This window comes from Beta vulgaris, chromosome 7 (assembly GCF_026745355.1).
Source record: "Beta vulgaris subsp. vulgaris cultivar EL10 chromosome 7, EL10.2, whole genome shotgun sequence".
In the NCBI taxonomy this organism is placed as follows: domain Eukaryota; kingdom Viridiplantae; phylum Streptophyta; class Magnoliopsida; order Caryophyllales; family Amaranthaceae; genus Beta; species Beta vulgaris.
This window is the reverse complement of record NC_079208.1, coordinates 49,178,708-49,205,927: the sequence shown is the minus strand read 5'-3', so window position 1 is coordinate 49,205,927 and position 27,220 is coordinate 49,178,708. Positions and strand designations below refer to the sequence as shown.

The 27,220-nt window shown below is 37.0% G+C and overlaps 1 protein-coding gene across 11 annotated transcripts; it reads left to right on the top strand.

The window, feature by feature from the left end:
• Positions 1 to 584: 584 nt before the first annotated feature.
• Positions 585 to 27,220, top strand: LOC104908674 (hypothetical protein). 11 transcript variants are annotated; one of them, XM_048648336.2, is made up of 26 exons: positions 586 to 968; positions 3,075 to 3,459; positions 4,095 to 4,211; positions 4,323 to 4,405; positions 4,988 to 5,143; positions 5,296 to 5,444; positions 5,607 to 5,737; positions 5,834 to 5,956; positions 6,069 to 6,142; positions 6,424 to 7,008; positions 7,154 to 7,265; positions 7,609 to 7,746; positions 8,467 to 8,793; positions 13,244 to 13,517; positions 13,633 to 13,833; positions 13,897 to 14,891; positions 16,673 to 17,075; positions 17,152 to 18,080; positions 18,191 to 18,256; positions 18,345 to 18,470; positions 18,993 to 19,237; positions 19,317 to 20,482; positions 21,065 to 21,212; positions 21,368 to 21,587; positions 24,012 to 24,183; positions 26,461 to 27,220. In XM_048648336.2, exons 1-23 carry the CDS (start codon positions 829 to 831, stop codon positions 21,136 to 21,138), a joined length of 6,999 nt encoding a protein of 2,332 aa, XP_048504293.1. In that variant the 5' UTR covers positions 586 to 828; the 3' UTR covers positions 21,139 to 21,212; positions 21,368 to 21,587; positions 24,012 to 24,183; positions 26,461 to 27,220. The 11 variants fall into 11 exon arrangements, with proteins under 11 accessions (XP_010696117.1, XP_048504293.1, XP_010696110.1 ...); XM_010697808.4 differs by having other exon boundaries at positions 13,633 to 14,891; positions 24,072 to 24,143; XM_010697809.4 differs by having other exon boundaries at positions 13,633 to 14,891; positions 24,072 to 24,183.

The following is a 27,220-nucleotide window of genomic DNA, read 5'->3' as shown; positions in this document are numbered from 1 at the left end:
ACCATATAAGATATTACCATGTGCTGTAAGTATATATTTCAAATAATTCTCATGCTGCACTTCTTTATTAGGTAATTTCATTAAATTGTAAGATGTTGAGGATGACATTAATGAAGCCTAAAATCCTATCTTAACACGCTTAAGATCTCACATTTCTTTCAAAGTTTTATAAACTAATCAAAATTTCTTAGAAATGTTAATAACATACTCGTAGCTCAAAATTATGAGAAAATAATTTTACCTTTTGGTGCAAGAGAGGGACGAATCTTTAAGAAAACATACGGGGTATAAGTTAAATCTTTATTTAAAGCCATTCTAAAAGTCATAAACATTTATATCGAAGTTTATTTTAGTAGTGAGAGTTTATCATAATTTTAATATGTACTTGTATATTTTTCTTTTTATAATTTAATTGTTAAATACTTGAAATTTTATAAAATGAAGGTTATTTAACAGTTAAATAATATTTTTTTAAAAAAAAAGAATTTAAGAGAACACTTAAGCATTATCATTCAACTTTAATATAGGTAAATATTTAAAACTTTTACAGTATAAGACAAGGCTAGGCGCTGTATCGTTTAATTTCCTAAATTTCTGGGGAAAAATAAACCCATCACTTCCCACTTTCCGTTGTCCCCAAAATCTCCATTCCCCGCGCTTTCATTCTCTCTCCACACACACACTCTCTCTCTCTCCTACCGCCGACGTCGGAAACTTTTCTCTCTCCTATCTCCGGCGTCGGAAACCTAGAAAAACTCCATTAATAACTTTCTTCTTTCTCCACCTTCTCATTTTATATGCTAGTATATAGTAACAACTCTCAAATTAATGGCGAAAAAATCGAGTCGCAGAAACGAACTTCTCGATCAATGGAGAGCTATTGAAGAAGAACAAGAACAAGAAGATGATGATGACGGTCTTTCAACTTCTTCACGGCTTAATCGTATTCAACAAGCTAAAGAGAATTGGTCCTTTTTCTTTCTCTATCTTTTTTTTTCTTTTGTTTTACTTACATGTTAATTTCAAATTTATTATTTATGAATGCAATAGCTTTTTGTTTTTTTGATTTTGTTTTTGTTCTTTTTCTTGATTCTTAGTCATATACTTGCAAATTTGTCTTGTGTATTGCTCCATCCGTCCCATAATATAGTGCTTATTTCTCATTTTTTACGAAAATTAAGGCATGAATGATAAATGAATGATAAACAATTAATGTTGTGGTAAAAAAATTGATTTTAGGAAAGAGAAGGGTGAATAATGGGTGAAAAAGCATTAAATATGTGACTTATTCAACCCTTAGGTTCAATAAACAAAGAAAAAAGCTATTTCCAAAGAGCAAATAAATGATGGTTGCATGGTCTTTTAGGCAAATCAAGGGGAATCGTGGAATTAAAAAATAGATTTGGAACATTCCATTTTGGAATGCAAGTACTATATTATGGGACGGAGGGAGTATTTGAAGATGTGTCGGAAACAATTGTGACATTTTTGAAATATAATGTTGAAAAAAGCTTGCGAACAACACTAGTTAATTACGTTTTTTTAGTAAAATCACGGTGAATATCTTATTCACCTTGTTCGGAGGGATTGAGACAATGCGACAATGCCCTGTTTGGTAATTAGCAGACAGTTGATAGCGGTTAGCTGCTTGTATTAGCACATAGTGTTAGCTGATTGTATTAACTACCGTGTTTGGTAAGTTGGTGATAGCTGATTGCTACATCATTGTGTAAAATGACCAATAAGGACATGTGTATAATCTATTGTTGTACCTTTTATTTATTAGTGTAATTTTAACAACTTTGGGACATAATTGTAATTGATCCACTCATTCCCAAACCTGTCAAAAAGCTCCTCTCCCCAACTTTTTCAAAAAGAGCTTTTTAGACTCAATAAGCTAATTGAACCTCTTGTTATTAAGCACTCAAATGAGAGGATTGATTAGTCAAATCCGTTAATGAACTCAAACCTTTAATTTGCCCCAAACCTCTCTTACCAAACAAGGCCAATGATGTCGTGATAAAGGGAGTAATGTTTGTTAAATATGTTGGTTGCAGTTACCAATTTTTGTGTATAGGTTAAGAAAACTAATGAGTGAATTAAGAACGATGTTGGTTGATTCAGAATGGTCATTTTGAGACATTCGAATCTGGATAGGTTTTTCAACTTAATGTGGAGAGCTTTCTAGAAATTTTTAATTCTTTGTTTTTATGGTTTTTTTTTGAAGTATATATGGTGGTGAACAGATGATAGAAAGGTCACCGTACTGTAATTATTAACGACTGAAACGCCACTCATGTTATGCTGGCTGCGGGCTTCGTATTTGCATTTGTTACTCTATATAAGTCCAAATAATATACTCCCTCCGTCCAAAAATGATAGTCCACCTAAGTTTCCTTACGCATATAAGGAATAGTGTAAAAGAAAAAAGGGTTTTTCCTATGTTATATCCTTGTGTTATTTCATTTTTTATGTTGTACTCTGACCTTTTTTTTTTTAATTCTATACAATATCCTGAAATTTAATTTTTTTTTTAATGCACAATACCCCTACCGCTACATTTACATTGTTAATTTTGTTTATTTTTTTTAATTTAGTGAGTTTCACACTTGGAGGGAATAAAATTAGATTAGTTTAACTGGATTATAAAAAGTATTTATGTGGGAACCATATCATATATTAGGAGTGGGTTATATATTTACTATGCTAGGTAACATGACGTTCATTTGTGTTCATCCCAATATAGTATATTAGGTGCGTTTATTTGTGGCCAAAGGGAGTTCGTATATGTATAGGCATATATTGGTATATTTGATGTTGGTGGACTGCTGTTCTCGGATATAATAAGAACTTGCAAATGCGAAAAGTCAATTGAACTTTTGATCATGTATGAATAATGCAATTAGTAAATATAAACGAAAGGAGAACTAAATAAATTATTTTTCTTATAGATGTTCATTTTAACTTTTTAGTAATGATTTTCATTAGAATAAGGTCGTCCACCGAGCTACTCCACGTTCCGTATTCTTTTTCCTCTTTTTTTGTTCTTCTGAAATTGCCTGTGTTTGATTCAGGTTTACAGCTGCATACAATTTCTTGATTTGTCAGTCAAGGGAGCATCATGTATGGTGCGGGTTTTGGGATATAATGGGTCCCTTTCTGGAGACATTTTTTAATTACTTCAAGGTTGAGAGCGATGATTCTCTTTTAAAGATTTTATGGGATAGAATATCTCGAGAAATGAAGAGATGTACAGAGTGCATTTCTCGACACCACCAGGCCCAAGAGATGTACAAAGCTGAATACGAGTCAAGTTTCATATCTCCCCTACTTAATATATTGCAGTATCTTGACGAAGAAAGAGTCTCGCAACATTTAAAAGAGGCTAACATAAGACTTGCATATGGAGGATATGATCTTGCTTTTGATAATGCTGAGATCGTGAGTCTAATGTTTGAGGTAGGCTGCATTGGTTTTTCTGGGTTGTTCAGTAGCATATAAGACTTTTAACTATGGAAGTTTGGTTCATCTAGAGGACCTTTAACTGATTCTGGATGTACTCTATTCTATGTTGTGTATCTGCATTATATTTTTTTTATATTTTTACTTTATGTCCACCCTTTGATGGATTATGTGTCTCCGTGTAAATCCTCTTAAAATGATTTCCCTCATGACAACGCCTTTTATGTGTTCTGCTTGCATGCCTGCCAATCTGTACATGTCTCTTCTCATGGTTTGTGTCTATATATGTGCAAAGTGCTTGTCTGAGTGCACACATACATCAAAGGACTTTGTGCCTCATTTTGTTGTCAGATCCTGTTCGATTATGATTTTGTTTTATATCTCTTCTTGACATATATGAGCTCTGTGACATATTTTTTCTTTATAGTGCCACTTTTATGAAATCATAATTTTCTGCTTAAATTTTTCTGTTCTCCTAGAAATCATCTTTCTTTCCTGATGATGTACAGAATGTATATTTTCAAAATGGCACCACAAGAGTTTGTTTCAGTTAGGTCGGAAAGGATCTTTTGACCATCTGTGGATTTTCTTTAATGAACTGTGATGATTTTACATTCTAATCTCTTTTGCAGGTCTTAACCTTCCCTGTATTGTTTGATGATGAGTTCATTGTCAATGAATTCCAAAAGTTGATTGAAGCAGTTGATGATGCTCATGAATTAGCACTAGCTAAGCAACAACACTTTCCGGTATTCTGAGTTTTAATACTGATATGATTTTGTCTTGTATGCATATGTTTTGGAATTGAGTATTTACTGTGATGCTATTAATATCATTACCCTGAATTTGGCTGTCATTAGGGTGTCTACGCGTTACTTTTTTTCAGTAGCAGAAAAACACGATCTATTGGCCATAGATTAGCTGGTAATCTGGGAAAAATGAGGTATTGAATCCTATCACTTGTAAAAAATTTATGTTGCGGTTGTTGTTATAGCCTTATGGTTTTTTTTTTTTTTTTAAAAAAACTTGTGCTAAACCTGGTACCACAAGCAATATTTTGCTTCTGGAGAAATTTTTTTTTTCCGGTAAATTTTTGATGGACATTACACTTTCTGACAGTAACCATTTGTTCTTATATCTTCCTATTGCTCCCTTTTAGTAACATTGGATTGAAACTTGAACTGGTGCCAAGTGGTTGCTGATGTAGTACTACATATTTCTATACTCATGTAACATGAAAGTATATGTCAGAGGAATCCGACGAGATCTTACATGACTATATTTTTCCTTACATTACAAAACACGGTGAAAGGGGACTATATTTTAGTATGTAATTGTTTCCTTTGCACATTTTGTACTTTCTGCGCTAAAATGGTATGAGCTGCCAACTGATGATATTTGGTTGACAGCGTGCTACATGATATTTTATAAAATGGAGTTTCTCATTGGTGATGGTTTGCACGATGAATTGAGTATATTTTCTTGACTGGCTTGTCCTTGTAACACCAGTGTCTTTTACTGCCAGGTCTGCATCAGAGTTGGAACCTCTTCAGCCTTGGCTTAGGAGATGCATTGGCTTTCTAACTGGTGAAGAGAATAAAGAAATGGAGCCAGTGAATGAAATTTCAAGGCCCAGAGCAAAGATGGATCATATAACTGTATGGCTGGGACTTAAAGCTCTGTATGTACCCATTTGGCCTTCTATTTTTGTTGATGATAATTTGTTTAGGATGAAATTAGTGTGTCTCTGGGTCATTTTATTTTCTAAAATCTTGGGAATTGGCTCCTCATCACTCTTTCAACTAATTATGTACTCATATTGATTGTTTGAAGGCTTGCTTTTTTGGAACCCGCAGCACTAGAAGACGGGATATTGGAGCCATATCCTGTTTTTCTCAATTTCGTGCTGGATCACATAAGTGATGATTCCCCTGAGTTTTCTCATGCAGTTAATTGCATGAGGTTGCTTATTGAAATTTTGGGTACGTTTTAGCTGTTTATCTTAACCCCCCCCCCCCCCCCTTATTGAAATTTTGGGTACGTTTTAGCTGTTTATCTTAACCCCCCCCCCCCCCCCCCCCCCCCGGTTTTAATCGGTGATTGATGGCATGATCACTTCTTGACCTTTCCTATATTATTTTCAGGGTGTAAGCTTTGGTTGAGAACTTCATTGCCTCCAGCTGTGATGCGTGACTCATTACTGAGTCAATGTTTTCATACCCAAAATGAGAAAACTCATAAAGAAATATTTGATCTTTTTCAACCACTTTTGCAGGCATGTGACTGGTTATCTATCATATTCTCATTAGCTTCCAACGTATCTTCTCAATTTTTCTGTTAGCTATCAGCTTCAAGTGCTGTTTTTATGCAGTCTTTGGAAGCTTTGCATGATGGGGAATTCGAAAAGCAACGTAGACACCTTTTATATTTTTTATTGCATCAAGTAACAAGGAGTAGAAACTTCAGCGCACTAATGAGGAAAAAGGCTTGTCAGGTCTTTCTCCCTCCCTGTTATTGCACTTGTATAAATATATGCTTTAGGTTGAATAGATTGCTTCTGTAGCTTCTGTGTGACTAGATAAGTTCGTTTGGTGAATCCTTTGCAGATTGCTCTTCTTATCGTCTGTCGTGGTTACAAAATGGACCCACCTAGTCCACCATCTGATTGCGCACACATGTGGTAGGTAACGTAATCGTCGCTCATTATATAATGATGTGGAAATTATGCAGAAATAGATGCTCCATGCAGAATTATTTTCTTGGCTGTTTGGGCCTCAAATCTAAGTTTGACCTTTAGCTATATCTGTTTATGCTATGGTTGCTTTTAGTATTTCTATGATCATCTCACCACATTAGGCATGTATATCAAGGTGATAAAAAATGTTCTTTCCTGACATTCCTCTGGGGATAGCATTGATGATAGAATATCATCAGTAATCATTTTGGAGCTGTTCTTTGCAGGGGGCCATCTCTTATTTCTTCTTTGAAAGATTTGACACTCCATACTTGTCTGCGACAACCTGCCATCGATCTTATACAAACAATTATTGTGTCTGATGCTACTGCATTGTTGTCTTCCTTGTTGCACTGCCAGTCTCGAACAGATGATTGTAGCATTTCTTTTGAATCAAGCGAAGAAACTGATGATATTGATTCATGTTCTGTGGTGGCTGAAGAGAAACATGTTTGTTGTTGGAATGAGTTTACCTTTCAAAGCAAAATTGTTTGCCAGGAATACACTGAATGGATGTGTGTTCCTATGCTGTGGTTTGATGTTTTGGCTGAAATGGAATCTTCTATTCTACCTTTATCAGTTGCTAAGGCTGTCCTGTGGGCTTTATCTCGTTTTCCCATGGTGGAGCCTGAAAATAGCTCTGAGCTGTCGCTTCCTGTCAAAACTTGGCTGTCATCTAGTGCTGCTGAAGTTGCAACCTTTTTGGGTTGGAAGTGCCCTACTGGCTCTGATGACACTGGTGATGGGAAGACATCAAAAAATTCAGTAAGAGTGTCAACAATGTGCATCCCTTTGATAAGAACTTTTCGGAGGTTGGTGCTAGCTCTAATCTTTGCAAATTAGGGTGACTGTTTCTTTAGTGGAAGTGGAATCTATTATTGACTGATCTTTCTTGTTACTGAAAGCTAGATTGTATCTTTGGTATTGACAACATGTGTATATTTGTGCTGCTTCTAGGTTAGCTGCAGGCTTTATGATTCAAGCGGAGCAAGGATTGCTTGGCAAGCAGTGGGCTTGGGAGCCACAGATGGGTGAAAGCCTGATTCTTTTGCTTTCAGATCCCAATGATGTACATCTCAGAACTCCCACCAATGAGTTATTGCATTTAGGGAGGAAAATTTGTTGGGGAACTGCCTAATATGATAGGCACTTTGTGAATAGTGACACACACACACACACACACACAGTAAATTATTATTAATAACTCAAATTTCTTAGCTTTGGTGTTAGATCTTTTGATATCCCACTCCACTGAGTGTCTAATTTATTAGGTGGTTTCTTATAGATTGCCCTTTTTTCATTCTCTTTTTCTTTCTTGTTGTTAACATAGACTCTATACATAGCTGCACATTTGTCGGGTGTGTGTATATATATGGGCTCTTAGATTTTAAAGAACTTGCTGCTTGATGCAGAATGTTAGGCAAGTTGGTAGGCGTATTTTGGAGTATGTCTCAGATACACGGGGACTTGCTTCTGGTTTGCAGTTTCTCTGCTGTTCTGGATCTTCACTGACTGCAACTCTCTCAGGCTTGAAGCACGCTTTAAAGCTGGTAAAAATTTATCTTTGTTCGGTCTGCTATAAGTTTTTCTTGATTAGCATTTGGTCCATTCTCCTCTAAGTCCATGCAGTGTGATATGTTGTTATTGTACCCTTTTCTAGTTACCAATCTAGTCTTTGTTGGATGCAATCCAAGAATCACACCAATAGCAATTAGAAGTCAATTTGAGTAGGGAAGTCTCATGAAATAAGAAGTCTTTGTGTTTTAGGAAGTTTAATAAGACTAGGATATATTATGTTTAGGAGTTTAAGTACAAATTAGATTTTACTTATTCTCCAATTGTATTCTAGTAGGAGAGATCTTATAAATCCTATAAAAATAGGATAGTGGGGAGGTATTTTTATGTAGATACAGTTGAAAGAAAGAAAAAAAAAATGTATTGATGGAAAAAAAGATGCAGTTTTATGCAGTTGATAGGAAGAAAAATACATTGTAGTCACTATTTTGCAGTTCCTTAATAAAAGAAGAGGTGGATTAAACCACCATTAAATAATTCCTTGTGTGTTATTCTTTCTATTTTTGAAGTGAAGTTTCTAACAGTCTCGTGCCTCAGAAAAGTTTGCCAATGATGCTATAATAATCGCCATTGTAGATCTACATTCTGGAACCGGGCCGGTGTATAATTAAATTAGGAAGCTTCCAGCAGTAGAGACTCGAAATTATCACGCAGTAATTTCGTTACTTTTAAAGTCTCTTCTTGAATTATTTCAGGTACAGTTGGATTCTGTTCTTGTTAATTTCCAGAGTTTGCACCACTTCTTCTTTGTCCTGTGCAAGATTTTTAAAGAAGGGTTTTCACCTCCAGCTCGTTTAAAGGAAAAATCCTCTGATGAGCTTAGTCTTAAGTTTGAATCCCAAGGTGGGTTCTTGCGGCAGACAACTCTCAATTCTCTGCATGTGAATGATAGCAAACAGGTCTCCGGAGTTGAGAAAAATATGTGGAAGAACTTCAGTTCTGAGCTTGCTGAAGTTACATGGCCTTCCGTGAAGAAGTGCATGCATAAAGGGAAGGATTTTATGGATTATAGAATCTCACAGGTACTTCATCAATCGTACTTTGTTTGACAATCCCACTTTATCAATCAATATTTTGAGACATTTGTGTTCTTCTATTTTCTGAATTGAATATTTAGCTCCCAAATTCTTTCCTTTCTTTTTGTGTGTGATATTGCTTCTAGATTTTTGTTGGACAGTAGACAGCACGGGATATGTGTTGTGTATGGCAGGCTGTACTTTGTCGCACCCTTTTTCTTTCAGGTTCACATTTGTGGTTCGATTGGTACTCGGTTTCCTATTTGAATAGAAATATTACAGGTTGTAGTTTGAAGTTATTTTTCTGAAATTTACTGTTTGAGCTTGTCAACATCAACATGACTTGAATGCCTCTGAAGAAGTTCCTGCCAACAGGAAGGGGGGGGGGGATTTTATGTAGCCTTACCCATTAAATTGCTATAACAGAAAGGTAGTTTCCTTTTGGCCTTTTAATCTGAAACATATCTGAAACGTAACAACTATCTATTACTTCACAGTCAGAAAGAAGCATATATACCTGTAAATTATCAGCTACTTCACGACTCACACCCTTTGACTTTCTAAACTCTTATAAAGCTGATCAAAAAAGCCCAGCCCGGCCCGAATTTTGGACGGGTTTGGGCAGAAATTTTTGGCCCGCGGTTTGGCCTGACCCGATTTTTTGGCTTTGGGTAAACCAAAAATGACTTTAGTCTATTTTTGGTTTGGCTTGATTTTGGCCCAAAAAACGGCCCTTTATGGCCCGAAATAGCGGGCTTTGGCACAAAATTTCGGCATGAATTTTGGCCCGGCCGGACCAACGGTCAATTTTTTTAAGGTCTGACCCGGCCTGAACCCAGCCCGGCCCATGATCACCTCTAATCCTATGGCTAGTATTTTTCATTTTTACATCTTTATTACCCCCTTTCTTTATTCAATTCTCTGATTGGCGTTCTCATACCCTTGTTCTACAAATTTTTGATTTCTTATATGAACATGGAAATAGTATTCCCATCTTTCAAAAACTTAGAGAACCTTATTCTATCCATTTTGACACTTTTATCCATTGTGACACTACTCTGATGGAAACAGTATTGCCATCTTCCATGGACTTAGTAAAATATACTACATAATTTTTTACTGTACTAAGGGCTGTTAATGAGCCGAGCCGAGCCGAGCCCGAATAGTAATAAGCTCGGCTCGAGGTCGTCACTGTCTAGCCATGGCTCGGCTCGAGCTCAAAGCTTGTCGAGCTTTGAACATGAAGCTCGACTCGGGCTCGTAACCATGCTAATTAGGCTCGGGTCGAGCTCATTATAAGCTTGGCTCGATCCCATATTAGACTGTAGCTCAATTCCAAATGTGACTTAAATAAAGTACTGAATGGGTCATAAGCTTTCAAGCAAGCTCAATCATCCAATTAATATAGCCCACGGGATTGTCGTAAGGCTTTAAACTGGAATAGGGCCCACTGGCACAAATGCAATTATACCTGCTCCCAGCCTTTTGTATTTTTATAGAGAGTTTCCTTGTCAACCTTCTCCACTTCGATGTGGGACAGTTCAGCAAGGCAATAGGTGAAGAGCTTCATTTGTTGAGTTAAAAAGCTGCATACATTCATTCAATGAGCATTTTAGGAAAACGTGGACCAAGGCTTTTTTATTCTCACCCTACTTAATGCTTCTTTATAAATTATTTTAAATGGCTTGTTTAATGTGGTAATTTGGTAAATATTATATAACACCAATAAAATTATATATACAAAAATGAAAGCCATTGAAATTTGTAAATATATTTTTATATGTAAGATATAAGAATAATTCGAGCCATTCGCAAGCTTTTTGAGCCGAGCTTAGCCTGGCTCATGTATCGTCTCGTTAAAACTCGAGCCTAGATTTGACCGAGCTCGAATAGCTTTCGAGCAGGCTTGGCTCATTAACAACCCTAGTTCTAACTACTATATATATTGACTTGGTATTCATGTTAGGATTTTTTGTGGGGAAGCTCCGATTAAAATAGGCTTTTTGTGGGTAAACACCACTTAAAATTTTATTTGGACGGAAGGACCAATATAAATACTACCGTTGGCAACTAAACACCACTTTATGATTCTTAGGCCATTTTGTCAATATTCTGGTGTTGACTTATTTTTCTCTCCAAAAGATCGATTTTTTTTCTTTTGTCTTATTCTACCTCCCTTTCCTATTTAAAACCCTAATTTGCCCAATTTCCCCAAAGTAAGTGAAGGTGCTCTCCTCTTTTTGTGTAATTTAGGGTGTCAGTTTTTGCGGGATGGAATTAGGGATTTGATAATGTCAAGGGGGTCATCTTCAACCACTCTAATCCCAACCATATGTGGTTGTGGCATCCCTGTTGCAAAGGTTAGGTCTTGGACAAAAGACAATCAAGGTAGGATGTTTGTTGATTGCAAATTCTACAATTCGGAAACTGGAAGTAGGAGATGTAGTATGTTTTGTTGGTTGGATGATGGCATAGCACTGATTGACAAAGAAGTGTGATAAATGATCTTGTGATGGAGAAGAAGACCCTGGTCACTGATGTGAAAATCTGAAGAAATAATTGGCTATGGTGAAGGAGGAAAAATTAAACCTTGCTCATCAATTGGATAAGGTGAAGTTGAAGGTAAAATTGAATAATTTGAAGAAAGAATTGACTATGATGGTTGGGAAGAAGTAAATGGAGTGTTAATGGGAGGAGAGAAGATCTGGTAGGTGAGAGGACTGAGGGTAGAATAAGACAAAAGAAAAAAACCAATCTTTTGGAGGAAAAATAAGTCAACACCGAAATGTTGACAAACTGGACTTTGAATCATAAAGTGGTGTTTAGTTGCCAACAAAAGTATTTTAATTGGTCCTTCCCTCCAAAAAAATTTCTAAGTGGTGATTCCCCACAAAAAGCCTATCTTAATTGGTACTTCCCCACAAAAAATCCTTCACGTTATTATATATATTGCTGTTGGGGGTTTGTTGGGGTTTTTCTTCATTTTGTGGAAAAAGTAAGTGTGACCTAAGACTCCTAACCAGTATTTACATGACCAGAATGGGCTGGCTATGTAGTAATTCTATCATTTCCAATGAGCCAAGTGTTCAATGACTTGAATCTGCCTTGGAGAACTAGAAGAATATGTAGTCCACAATAACTAGGATCAAACCATTTGAATATTTATCCTCTTTACAACACTGTTACATGAGAGAAAGAATGGTCGACAGTAAGTTTCATTGTTGCCTTCAAACTGACTGCATATGATGAGAGGCAAGAACCTTCTCTTGTTTCCAGTCAGTTATTCTATTTTTGAAATTTTTTTCTTCTGAAATGTGTAATCCTTACTATTTTGGTAGGTATTATAGAGTATATTAAGGATTGATGGTGCTCATACCTTCCATGGGGGAAATGGGTACTAATTTGACTGTTGTGATGTGCTACTTCTTTTAGGGGATCTTGCCAATATGATTGTACAGATAAGCTTGATGTCATGCTTCTCTCTTTTGATGGGGTTTCTCTCCTGGCTGTTGATTTATAGAACCTGGACCAGGATTTCAATTATGGGGTACATGGGATGCTTTCAGTTAATTGTGTTATCTTGAAAAAATCATGGTGAGCTGGGACTGAATTATCAATATCTCTCTACTGTATCCACGTGTGGTTGCCTTTCTGGAGATGCATGCGAATATGTGAGCTGTGTGTGAGGACTGTGCATGTGTTATTTTCGTATTTTAATTTATATATATTTTTTTCTATATTCTTTTGAGAAGATGTTGGAAGAGGAGGCATTCTTCTGTTAGACTAAAGCTTTTTCTAGAAATATCATATGGCCAAGCTTATTATCTGTTGGAATTTTGAAAGATAGAGTTCTGGTTGTTGGTATCTATGTTTCTGGACTCGTATACCCATGTTTGACACGGGTACTTGTCCAAGTGTCCGACTCCGCTATTATATGAAAATTTACTAAAAATCAACACCTTGTGGTATATTAGCAATGATTTCTTGCTTTCACTTTTAGAGTTCTGTTTTAGCTAAGAACAGCAGTGTACATCTCTGTTTTACATTTTTAAAATTGCATGCCAAATTCCATAACCTGCAGAATGAACAAGTTTGCAAGGTTGGTTGGGCTATTTCTAGTGTTTTGTTACAGTTTTATTGTGCATGATGCAACATGACAGGCCAGAGCTTTTAAGGCCTTGCTTGTGTGAATGCAGAGATGGTATTTTCATCATAGCCTTTGTTCGAGAGGAATAGACTGACCTGGTATTTTCTTAGAATCGACCATTTCAATTAGACTTGATTTACTCGATAATGTTCCAGAACTCAAAAATTGGCTAATAGGATTTTCCCTACATTACTGATAAGAAATCCATGATCAAATTTAGATCCTTGCTATTTCTTCTGCTTTTTAATGGTACATGCTTGTTCGTTTGATCAGAAGCATGTTGTCAAGCTTGTGCCTTCTTTTTGGCAGATGTCTTGTGTTCGTATGCTTGAGATCCTGCCTATTTTGTTTGAAGAACTCGTCAAGTCATCGGATGAGAATATTGGGCAATCTTTGGAGAAGATTAATGGCTTATCTGACTTCAGTTGGCTCCATGATTTGTTAGATTGGGGAAAATCTTCACTGGAAGTGGTGGTCCGGTACTGGAAGCATTCTATGAGTTCCTTGCTTACTTTGCTGAAGAGTTCATGCAATGAGAGATCAGCCGGGATTGTCACATCCATAGAAAAGTTGATCACATTAGGTAAGGAACTAAATACTTATTGGTTTTTTTTAATAAAACCTGGTAATATCTTTGCTGATATTTATTTGTTTTTTTTTTTTCCATTCTGGCCTATGTTGAATGCTTTGCTGAGCAGATGCAGTTCCAATGGATTCATTGACAGAGCAAGTATCACGTCTCTCTGTTTCATTATCAGATAAAGGTTCACAAATTGACAGATCATATCTGAAGTCAAAACCACCATCTGATGGATTGGCAGCTGAGAGGAAGAGGTCACCTTTCGCTGTTGAGTCTTCTGTGCAGCATTTGGACATTGTTGGTACTAGAAGCAAGAAAGGTAAAGACGCTGTAATTGTTTTGTCAGATGAGGAGATCGAAACTTTAGAATCTCTTGCTGTAGGTCAAAATGCTACAAAGGCGAGTGAGGATGATGGTTCGGCTCCCTCTGCTGATAAGCCAGTTTCACAATCCGACATTGGAAAGAAGACTTCTGAATCTGGTATTGCAGAGATTTTGTCAGAAGCTTTTGTAAAAGGAGTTTCTCAAAAAGATGCTGCTCTCACTCCAATGTTTCAGAAGTCTATTCCAACAAAACATGCTTCGACATCAACATCTCTTACAAAAATTAAAGGCAAGGGGATTCGAGAAAAGGATGTTAATGTTAAGAGTATTCCAAATGAACGTCGCTCGTTCCTTGATGAAGCAGCTGCAAGGGCCTCTTCTGTTGAAGCTGCCAAAAGCAAACCTTTGGTAGATGCCCAGAAAAAGATAGTTTCTGGTTCAAAGGACACAATCTTAAAGCAGATAGTGCGTGGTACTGAAGATCCGTTAGAGCTTGCATTGAAGTCTGCTGGACGTACTAATTCATCTTTGAAAAAGCAGGGGTCTTCTTTTCCTAGACGGCAAGTCATTCAACTTGCGGATCCTGTTGATAGGAGATCTGTATACTTGCGCAAGCTGGAGGCAGCAGCCAGACGATTCAAGCCTCCAAAGATGGATGAATGGTTTAGGCTAATATTGGAGATGGACTATTTTGCTTCTGTCGGATTAGCTACTGCTGATGAAGAGAGCAATAAGAAGGCTCCTGGTTTAAAAGAGGTTCCAGTAAGTTTTGAGTCACCTCAGCAGTATGTGGACATTTTCCGGCCCTTGATCTTGGAAGAGTTCAAAGCACAACTGCGTAGTTCTTTTCAAGAGGTGTCATCATTAGAAGCAATGTCTTGTGGCAGTTTATCTGTGGTTTCAGTTGAAAGAATTGATGACTTCCATCTTGTTCGATGCGTTCTTGACGAGCGTGGTTCTTCGATATCTAGCAGCTGTCTTGAGAATGACTTGGTTATACTCACTAAACAACCTTTAAAGAATTCTCCTCATAACGTTCATATAGTAGGAAAGGTATGGACTAGCAATCTATATGTTCCATTTTTCATGGAGCTTGGAAGGATTTCTTGTTGTGATTACTTAGTTGAATCAACATACCATGGAAAGTAACTACCGTAGATGAATCTTTGTAAATTACAATATATAGTTGTTGCATGCATGTGTCTGATTGGTGGATCAATTAGTTGAAGCAGTCAGCATTCAGTCTCTAATTAACCACCAAACAGATGCAAAAATATTGGTTAATTCTTGGGTTCTAGAGAGAAAGAAGGGCAATATATAATCCGAGAGCGAGACAGGAAATAAAAGAGGTACTATCAAATTTTCTTTTGCGGTCTGGAGAGGGAGAGGAAGGGGTTAATCTTGTATGATTTTCACTTATTGCTGGATGACTAATAGTGAATTGCGAGAGAAGACTCGCGAGTTTTTTTGACATTGGGGTTATGCTTTGTTTGATCGAGTCCTCCTTTTCTAGAACAAATATTGATATTATGAATCTGATTGTCAGTGCACAAACTAAATGATACTCCCCTGTGTTTCTTGATGTGTACAACACTTTGACATCAAGCTGGCAAATGCACTTTGACCATTAATATCTCTGATAAACTATGTCAAAATTAATTATAAAAATAAACAAAATATTTTTGAAATTATTCACTAATTCAACAATGTTTTACATGATTTCTTTTTCGAAGTAAAAAAATGAGATGAATCAGTATATACTTCCTCTGTTTCTCAATAAGTGAAACATAGAGAAAGTGGGGAGATACCAAGGAATGTAGAGAGAGAAAGTTGGGACCACAATAAAGTAGAGTAATTCAAGTGATGAAACAAAAAAAGTTGTGGTACCCTCTTGCTTTTTGGTGGCATATTTGTAATACGAGAACATTCTTTTACCATTTAGGGCTTGGTTGCACGTATTGTGACTATTCCAGATAAGGGAAGTGTTTCTCTTATTGAGAAATGGAGGTAGTATAGGAGTAGTGCAAAAGTAAAAGTGTTGCAAGTATTAAAAAACAGAGTAAGTATTTGATTGCTATGAAGTTATCTATTGTCATCCTGAGATATCCGTTCTTTTAAGAGGTGAAAATGTTTAAAGAAGCTATTCCTTTTAGACATAGGGGCACAACAAGGAGACAACATAAGGGGAAGAGACACCCCCTGCTTTATGATGTGAAGGCAGTAGGGAATATTGATTTCATAGGATGATGGATTGATGGTAGAGTTCATGCACTTGTGAAGAAGCTTTCTGCATGCACTGGTGGAAAAGCTGGAGTCTAGCATGTAGCCATATATCTATAGGAAAATGGAAGAATAGATGGAAAATATGAAGATAGCTGTTGAATATAATATCGATTGGCTACAAATATCCCCATGTCCTCTTAATGGTATTGCTTCTTGTTCAATTGGTTTAGCCACCCAATAAGTTGTGTTAATAATGTAGCGATAATTTTGATGAATAGATGAAATGAATTCCTAATATAGTGGTTGTTCTTGTTTCCCCCAAGTCTTGGATGCATAAGAAGGATTACATGAAACATAATCCTAGTAAAAAGAACAGATGCAGTTTCCAAGTAGTAAGTTATGTTGGACTTTCAAAGAGAGATTTTATTAATAAGTGATGACAAATAAATAATAAAAAGGTTTCATGAATGCATTTTGATTTTACTGTTCCGAATGCACGTTGATAATTGTCTATCTTTTAAGCTCAAATAGTTGTATGGTATGCCATTTTCTTGTTTATCTCAATCTTTTTATCTTTACATCCTGTCACTCTGCTTTGGTGTGTGTCTCAGGTGGAGAGACGTGAGAAAGACAACAAGAAAAGGCTAAACATGTTCGTTATAAGATTTTTTCTTCAAAGTGGACGTTCACGAATAAATCGGGCTCGAAAGCAGCTTCTTGAGAGGAGCAAGTGGTATCTGAGTCGTATTATGAGTATTACGCCTCAACTTCGAGAATTTCAAGCACTTTCTTCAATTGAGGTTATCCCTGCCCTTCCAGTTATCTTGAGACCTGCGGATCACTCCCATGCTTCTAGTCAGTATACAGAGATCGACTTAAGCAAGTTGTCGCGACCAATGCAACAAGTGCTTAAGGCAACCTTCAATGAGAGTCAGGTTCAAGCAATTAGTGCAGTTGTAGAAACGCCTGATTCTAGAAATGATTTCAACCTGTCTCTTGTTCAGGGTCCTCCAGGTTTGTGGCTGTCCTATCTAAATAAGTGGCAACGTAGCAATGTAGTTCTTATGATGTGATTGGTATATTTACGCAGGTACTGGGAAGACACGTACTATTGTGGCTCTTATTAGTGCACTGCTTGCAGTATCGTCACAACCAAATGCTATGGAAAAACAATCTGGTGGTGATCTGAAAGTCAAATCTACTCCATTCACTAGTTTTAAAAAAAGCATAAGTGAGTCTGCTGCTATTGTCAGGGCATGGCAGGACGCCGCCTTGGCTAGACAGCTGAATGATAATGCTGAGAAGGATATGACAATGCGAAAGACCTCAGTTAGAAAACGTGTGCTTGTTTGTGCTCAGTCAAATGCTGCAGTCGATGAATTAGTCTCAAGACTAACTGGTGAAGGACTATATGGTGCTGATGGAAACATGTACAAACCGTACCTTGTACGTGTTGGCAATGCAAAAACAATACATCAAAATTCATCACCTTTTTTTATCGACACACTAGTAGAACATCGTCTTGCTGAAGAAAAGACGGCCATGGGAGATGGAAAGGATGAGTTGAATGGAGAATCTTCGACAATGTTACGTGAGAATTTAGAAAAGATAGTTGACCGTATTAGATACTATGAATCTAAACGTGCGAATTTGAAAGATGAAAGTGCAGATAAACATGGTGTTTCTGAGGATGAACATCTTGAAGTGGATAAGGGAAAGAAATTATCTAGTTCGGAGCTGGAGGTTAGGTTGCGAAGCCTATATAATCAAAAAAAGGAGATCTATATGAGGCTTGCGGCAATACAAGCACGGGAGAAGAAGATTAGTGAGGAAACTAGAGCGTTAAGAAATAAACTGAGGAGAACAATATTAAGGGAAGCTGAAATAGTGGTAACAACATTAAGTGGGTGCGGTGGAGATCTATATTCAGCATGCTTTGATTCGATGGCTAATTGTAAAACTGCTAATCTGTCTGAGCATAACCTGTTTGATGCTGTCGTCATTGATGAAGCAGCACAGGTTCGTATTGCTGCTTTTTGTGTAGTTATGTTGAACTCTCATCCCCACCCTAAGCCGTCCTACTTTGTTTCTGATGTCTCTTGAACTCTAAAATTCTTCTGTCATCATAGGCTTTGGAACCAGCCACTCTAATACCTCTTCAGCTTTTAAAGTCAAGTGGCACAAAATGCATCATGGTGAGTTATATAGACTATGTGGGCTTACTTGTCTAGGAAAAAAATTCAATTGGATATTGATATGTTAATATGTTATATCTTCTTGAAGGTTGGTGATCCAAAACAACTTCCTGCCACAGTCCTTTCTAATGTTGCCAGCAGATATCTGTACGAATGCAGCATGTTTGAGCGTCTACAGAGAGCCGGTTATCCAGTCATTATGCTCACGGAACAAGTAATTTGAACTACACTCTTTACTTAGGTTGCGTTTGGTTCAGAGGAGAATATTTTAAACTGAATCTATCTCCAATGGTAATCAGTTTTCAAACCTCGTTTCCTTTGTTCGCCTTCCTGGATGTAAAAAGTTAGAGACAAATGGGAAAAGGAAATGAAGGGAAAGGAATCAGAGGTAGTAGAGGAGGAGGAAAGTGAGGCATAGGGAGGACTATGAGGCTTTCCTTCTTTACAAAATGAAGATAATTTACGTCATGGGAAAATCATTTTCTACTCTAGAAAACCTATTTTACCCCTTTACAAGCCATTGGAAAATTGGAAGATCTGTTTTCCTGGAAATTGATTTTGGCACAACCAAACACGCCTTGATTTGATAATTTTTGTGCTTCCATGTTGTTGATGCCAGTATATTGCCTTCTGGTAAATTGTATTCGAGTATCCCCTCCAAATTGTGTCTATAAAATGTTCAGTTGTTGATGTTGCTTCTTAGCTGAAATGTTGAATTTATTTTACCTGTTTGCAGTATCGGATGCATCCCGAGATAAGTCGTTTCCCTTCCTTGCATTTTTATGACAGCAAGTTGCTGAATGGAGTTCTGTCATCAAGAAAAACAGCACCTTTTCATAAAACTTCATGTCTTGGACCTTATGTCTTCTATGACATCAGTGATGGTCAGGAGTCTTTTGGAAAAAGTCCTGGGTCCTCGTCCCTTTATAACGAGGGTGAGGCAGATGCTGCTATTGAATTAGTGAGATTTCTTCAGAAAAGGTACTAGAGGAGATTCTTATATCTGTGACACACATCCACTTGGTTGAAATTGATTATGTATTTTGAATGCTTTATATAGGTATCCTTCTGAGTTTGTTGGTGAAAGGATTGGAATTATTACGCCGTACAAGAGCCAACTTTCCCTCTTACGTTCAAGATTTTCCAATGCATTTGGATCTTCTATATCTTCTGACATGGAATTTAATACTGTAGATGGTTTCCAAGGTCGGGAGGTTGACATTCTCCTCCTTTCAACAGTTAGATCTTCTGATACATATTCTGTTGTACCGAAAACGAACTCTAGCAGTATTGGGTTTGTGGCTGATATAAGAAGAATGAATGTTGCCCTCACGAGGGCAAGGCTTTCTCTGTGGATTTTGGGTAATGCGAGGACATTGCAGAAAAACAGTGATTGGGCTGCTCTTCTGAAGGATGCTAAGGAGCGAAATTTGCTCATCTCTGTGTGTAGGCCTTACAAGTCCTTATGTGAGAAGCAACTAGGTAAATCTTCTAACACTAAAAATTCAAGTGATACTTGTGGGCTGCTGAGTGAAGTTCAGAAAACCCAGCATGTCTCACAAATGGAAAGTAATCATATGAGGTCTAGAAGGAAAAGTAAGTACAAGGAAATGAAGCATGGGTGTCATGAATCTTCTGCAAATAAAGGCTTAGAAACTGCTAAAAGAAAAGTGGATACTACTGAGAAATGTAAGAAGCAAGTCGATCAGCAGCACATAGAGAAGGATATATATATGAGTGGGAAAAAACAAGAGGAAAAGGGTGCAGACCAATCTGAGCAAAAAAACTGTACCCTCGATAAAATCTCAACTCCACTGGGGTCAAGTGAAAATACTCATAGGAGTGAGATGCCAGTGAAAAAAACAAGTGATGTACGTCAGCTTGAGCGAGAAAATAATGGCCTCAAGGAATCTAATACACCGGGGTCAAAAAGACTTGAAAACCCTGCACAGCATCCTAAGAATCAGGAAGATAAAGGTCTAGGATCACATGTTAATTGCAAAATTAAAAACCTGGATGGCAGAGGGCAGCCTTCTACTGAAATAGGGAGGCCTAAAGACTTGATTTCTAAAAGAAAACAACAGCGAGAGGCTGTGGACGCCCTTCTTCCCTCAGCCTTTTTACCTTCTAAGAAATCTGAAATGTCATCCAGAGCAATGTCCCAGAAAAGGCCTCTATCTCCATCATCTCAAGGTGGTGTCCCCAAACCCACCAAGCAACAAAGAGGTACAGTCGTTTTCCAATGATGCTATGTTTACTCCTTTTTTCTATGTTAGATCCAACATCCAAAATTACAAGTTAGCTTAAGTAGAGATATTCTGTCTTTATTTTGGAGCTATCTAATGTTAATGCTAGTTTTAGTGTATGCTTATGGTATATGTAATCGAGGAGAAATAGATGGCTACTATATAAATGTCTATTCTTCAGAAAGTTACCTTCATTAATGAGTTAGAGATGGAATTATGGTTGAAGTACCTTCTAAGCTCAATTTACCTGGAGAATTCAAGCATCTTTGCTTCATCTTTCTGATTTTCCGTAACTTCTACTGATTAGTAATTGCACCTACACTAAGAATGAGTTTTTTTGTGCTTTCCCCTTGTCTTGTCCTTTGAGATACCATTCTTATACTTTTAACACTTCGACTAATGTGCACAAAAGAAAAAGTATATTTGAACACTAGGATGTTCTTCTTGACTCTCATACTAAATTTCTTCTCTTGATTGCCAAGCTTCTCTTTATGAGAGGCAATAATGCGTTTCTTTCAGCTGTACATGGATTTCCAAGTGTTGTTGACTGTTTCATTGATAGGTCTACAAGCTCAAACACAGGGGCATAAGAAAGACAGGAGTAAGGACTCCCTTAGCTCAAGAAAAAGGAACTGAATCACTGATATCATATTGCGTGTTTTCTAATCACCTACTAGAATGGAGGACTGCCATCAGTATGATTATATGAGGTTGTTGACTGCTTTTCCTTTACTCCACAATACTGCCCTTTGAGGGATTTTTTTTTTTTTTTTTTTTTAATATGTTAGGTCCGGTTTGGTTTATGTTGTCTTTCCTTGACGTCACTGACTAAATTATAGTTACTTGTGATTGTTCCCTGTTACAGGCGAAGGAGTTGGGTGCTATGTAAAGAATCATTATCACTTGGAGCTCGAGTGTCATCGTTAATGAAACAATATGCTAATTCGATAATTCCTACTGCTGCTTAAGTGATTGGCTGCAAGCTGTCCTGGTTCCGCCTGTCAAGTAATGTGATAAACTACCTCCATGCAGAACCGATTACTGAAGGGAAAACCATCAATGCAGAATGTGTATTCTTCGTAGAGGTACATTAGTTACCCTTCATAACGAGTCTTTACCGTTTATACTAGGATTCAAGTAATAGATTTATGAGTCACTTGTAAATCTTGATGTACTCTTCATGAACTTATGTCAATACATGCAAGTGTGCTGTTAAGTACTTCCATATGGTAAGTTCTTCAAGTATTTTACACTTTCCCACGGTTCTATTTCTTTTTTTCTCTTCCCTTAACCGGTTTATCTTTGTGTACGTTCATAGTTAGACATTTATACATATATAGATACATATATATATATATAGATACATATATATATATGTATATATATATATATATGTATATATATATAGGGGCAAGATCCCATGAGAATGCTCCTTACATGAGAAATGAGAATGAATCTCAACAACATGATTGGATTAGAGTTACAACACTTGTTCATTAGAGTTATACCCCCCTAAAAAATTTTGAGCCCAAAAAAAAAAAAATTTAATTTTTTGAATTTTTTTCTGATATTCTTTTTTTGGAGTTACATCACTTTTTCATTAGAGTTATATCACTTATTCATAAGAGTTATAGCAAGTAAAATTCATTCTCATTTCTCATGTAAGTATGCATTCTCATATAAAGTCACTTATATATATATATATATATATATATATTAGGGAAGGGGGGAGAAAGATGGTGTCCCCGTTTAAAAATACTAAATTACCCTTAATGATCTAATGGAATAAAAAAAATTACAAAAGAAAACAATTTAAGAATCCTTTTCTATTTCAACTTCGCATTTTAAGCGGGTATAAGATGCTATTTTAAAATTGACGCACGCATCGCGTGCATATAAGTCTAGCATATATAGAAGTGAGTTCATATGAGAATGCATAGTTACATGAGAAATGAGAATGGATTTTACGCGCTATCATTCTGATAAAAAATTAATGTAACTCCAAAAAAAAAGAATATTAGAAGAAAAAAAAATTCAAAAAACTTTTTTTTTGGGCTCAAATTCTTTTAGGAGTCTAATCCAATCGTGTGGTTGAGATTAGAGGTAAGATCACATGAGAAAGCCTTTTAAATGAGAAATGAGAAAGAATCTAGGCCACTAGATAAAGTAAGATGGACGGACAAGATCTAAATCATCTATACATGTTTTCCTTTTTCCTTGAATCAACCTTCAACCCCGGTAACACTAGGTGTTTAATTTCTGATCACAACACCTCATATCTTGCTTCTCTCTTCAAACTTGAAATGCTATTGAATTTCTCTTTCTTCTACTAATTAAACACCATAAACAAAGCAATGAAAAATCTTGCGGTGATCTTGCCTTCTTCCCCTTTCTCTTCTCATCCCTCACTCATTTGTTTTCTTCTTTCCGAATATTTGTTTAGAGTTGATTAAAGTTACACTAATATTGGTTTAGAGTTATAAGAAGTACTCATTAGAGTTACACCAATATTTATTTAGAGTCATAGAAAATACTTATTAGAGTTATAGGAAGTACTCATTAGAGTTATGTCAATTATTAGTTAGAGTTATGGCAAAACTCATAAAAAACCACCAAGTTCTTTCAAAGACTCAAATTAATCAAAATTGCAACACATTAGAGTGCAAACTTGAGGCAAAATCCGAAAATTAAAAACAAATCAAACTAAATTAAGGACTAATAATGGAATCCCATTTCCATCTCTGAACACATTGTTTAGGTTCTTTACTACATCAGACCACCAAATTTTATGGGAATACAACGATTCGAATTCTGATGCCGAAATCTTATAAATTCTCATTGTTTTTCTTCTTGCCTCATTATGGGCATTTGATGAATCTTCATATTTGCAAATGAGGGGATGAAATGTTAATGTTACTTGCTTTAATTTGGTAGGTTTTGAGGAGGGGGTCTCAGGTCCTCAGGGTAAAAATCAAGTTAGATCTGCTATAGACTGAGGAAAGAGAGAGGGGGGGAGGGAAAACAGTGAGCCGGAGAGAGAACAAGGTTGTGGACACGAGAAGTATTGGAAAAGCTACAATTATGCCATTAGTGACACGCGTTAATATTTGACCATTGGGTTTCGTTCATCTGACGTCCCAGATTTCTTCTTACTTCTCATGTAAAAGGTCATTCTCACCTGAACTCATATATATATATATATATATATATATATATATATATATATATATATATATATATATATATATATATATAATATATATATATATATATATATATATATATATATATATATATATATATAATATATATATATATATATATATATATATATATATAATATATATATATATATATATATACACTTTAATCCTGTTTGCATATTAGAGTTGGTCACATTTGCTCAAATTTCTCTAATGACGATCATCTGCTATGCTTCAATGTTTGTTTCCTTGTGAAGATTTTCCTTCCTGACTTGGCTTATCTGTTGTCTTTTTCTTGAACTTCAGCTGTTTGAGTTGAAGATATGCACATTTGACGCCCTGTCCACATGTCCTATCTGATTGCAGATCTAAAAATGATATCTGAATTTTGACGACCCAGATAAACAACGCAGTAGAATCTTTTGGCATCTTGTTCTGGTGTGTATTTCTTGACAGATCAAAGCAGTACACGTTGCAAGTATGTTTCTTTTTTGGTATTATTGCTTAGAGCTTATTCATCGTTTAATAAGCTGAAGCTTGACTAAGACCTTTTCTTCCCTGCTAGTAGCCTCGGTTCAGCAGAGATGTACGGCAAATCTGCTGATCCTTTACCCTTTTGCACTTTTTGAAAATATGCTGAGGTCCTTTAAGAAATTTACTGCTATCCCACTGATTAGATGCCAGTTTCTTGTTGATATAGCTGTGTTCATGTTAAAATTTGTTTTTTTGAGGGTGAACGGATATAGCTAGCTCGTGCTTGTTATTTCTGATTAAGTTTTGCACCCAATTATTTCCTGTTTCTAGTTGGATATGTACTCTAGACCTGCGAGCTCCCAGAATTTCAGCTGGGTGGAGACTCTGTCATCAATTAGGTATTGAATAAAGTCTACATGAGAATCTTTTGGATAGTTGCATTAGCAAGATACTAGCTTGAACAGTCATAACTCTGAAATAGATACTCTGTAAACATCAATCTGCCTTCTAAGTAGCATAGGCTACTGCATTTGCCTTGAGATTTTTAAGCTTGTCGAACCTTGCTGAACAGGCGTGTTTTGATATGAAATTTTCCAAGTCTGCAAGCATTATTGGAGAGAAAATACTGCCGCATGATTTTATGTCTCTGCACGAGTTTCCGAAAATTATTCTCATTGTCGATGTTACAAATTCACAACTTGAGATTGTAGTGCTTTGGTTTGACTTGTAATACTTCTGTTGGTGTATTTGTCAAGTGCCTAAAGAAGATTATTAGTGATGCTGCATTTTCTTGTTCAATTGAACTCCCTTCTCTCTCCCCCTCTCGCCCTCTCTCGACTCTCTCTTGGCGCTCTCGCTCTCTCTCTTCTCTCTCTCTCTCTCTCTCTCTCTCTCTCTCTCACTCTCGCGCGCTCCCTCGCTCTCTCTTGCTCGCTTTCTCTCTCTCTCTCTCTGTCTCTCGCTCTCGTGCTCTTGTGTTCGCGCTCTCTCTCTCTCTCTCTCCCTCGCTCGCTCGCTGTGGTGCTCTCTCCCGCTCTCGTTCTCTCGCTCGCTCTAGCTCCCTCTCGCGCTCTCCCCTGCCCCGTGCCCCCGACCCCGGTCCTGCTTGCTCTCTCGCTCTCCCGCTCTTGCTCGCCCTTTCTTTCTCCCTCTTTCTTCCTCCCCTCTCCCTCTCCCTCTCCCGCTCTCTCTCGCGCTCTCTCTCTCTCTCTCTTGCGCGCGCTCTCTCTCGCTTGCTCTCGCTCTCTCTCTCTCTGTCGCTCGCTTTCGTGCTCGCTCTAGCTCCCTCTCGTGCTCTCCCGCTCTCCTGCCCCCGCCCCCGCCCCCTGCCCCGCTCCCCTGTTCTCCATCGCTCTCTCCTCTCGATCGCTCTCTCTCCCTCTCATATCTCTCGCTCTCCCTCTATCGATCGCTCTCTCTCCCTCTCACATCTCTCGCTCTCCCGCTATCGCTCTCTCTCCCTCTCACATCTCTCGCTCTCCCGCTATCGCTCGCTCTCTCTCCCTCTCACATCTCTCGCTCTCCCGCTATCGCTCGCTCCCCCTCACCCTCCCTCTCTCTTTCTCCATCCCTCTCTTTCTCCATCCCTCTCTCGCTCTCCCTCCCTCCCTCTCTTTCTCTCTGGATTATTTGTTCCATTTTCCATTTTAGGATGTCTTGGATTACTAGCTCCATTTCCTTGTGGTAATCTTCTCCGCTGTACATTTTTTCTAGAACTGGGTTCCACACCCAACAATCTACATTTTTCTCTCTACTTCCACTCTTATTTTGAATTGTGCTAACTCTCTATGGAGCAAGTATTTTGAGTACTGTATTAAAAAAGATGAGCAATCGTCTGAATAGTAGCAAGAAATCTAATTAGTTATATGGTATCCGTGTAATTATTCACTGATTTTCTGTTTTACATGACGTACCAATTCGGTGTTCGTTTTCTGCATTTTCCTCCTATCACTTGTCCATTGAACACTGATTGATTATTATTGACCTTTAGCATGGATGTGCAATTGATTATTGAGCTTTCGCATTATTACCATATCACATGATTGTGATGTTATTTCCAGTTGATAAATTGTTTATATGTAATATTAGTTCAAGATCTGTCTTCATGTCACCATCTTCAATTAGTTCCTTTCTGTACTGGCTAGTTGTGAAAATCTGTAACTTTGGGGTGTAGTGACTAGAGATTTTGTGTATCTGCATTTGAGAGCAATGGCTTGATAGGTGACTTATTGATATAGTACATATAAAATTATTAATTTCTGATTTATTTACTCTATTGCAGGGTGATTTCTAATTGGTTCTAAATGATTGCAAAATAGTTGGCAGAGCAAGTGAAAGGTTGCTTTCTGACGCGCAACAAAAAGAGATGATTGAAGGAGGAGAGAGAATTATAATCGTGCTTAGTTGTGATTGAAATGGGCCATGGGAAGTTCTTTTTTTTCTCTTTCATGAATTGTTTTTTAGGCATCTTTACTTGTTTTGGTCAAGTTACTAATCATAGGATTTCCAAGTTAAGTAGCTCATCTGGCTGGCAATTACATGATTTATAATAGTGCTTTGCTTTAGTCCAACCTTTAAAATAAAGTTTGAAATCCATTGACATGTACCTTTTCGGAAAATCCAAAAGATAAGAAATTGTTTTTCTTTTGGGTTTTATAAAGCTAAACCAGAATTCATACCAAAATTTTTGTATAGTTGTCCGTCTTCGTTGGTCTCAACTTCATTTTGTCGCTGAAAATTGTAATTTCCGTGGAATGGTTAGCTACGAGGAATCTGTCACCAACTCACCTACATGGGGTCTTAGATTAGGTCCTTTTGCTTCTCTTGTAAAATTAACAAAGATAATGCATTCATACAAAAACCTGACATATAGATATTATGGATGAAATTGTTTTTTGTAATTTCATTTCCACCTTAGATTAGGATCTAGGAATTCTTCCATTTTTCATAAAGGAGTCGAATAAAACCAAAGTGTACTGTAAGATTACGGAGGGTTTGAGATGCTTTTGCAATTATAAGAGTTGGATTGATTTTTTTTCCAA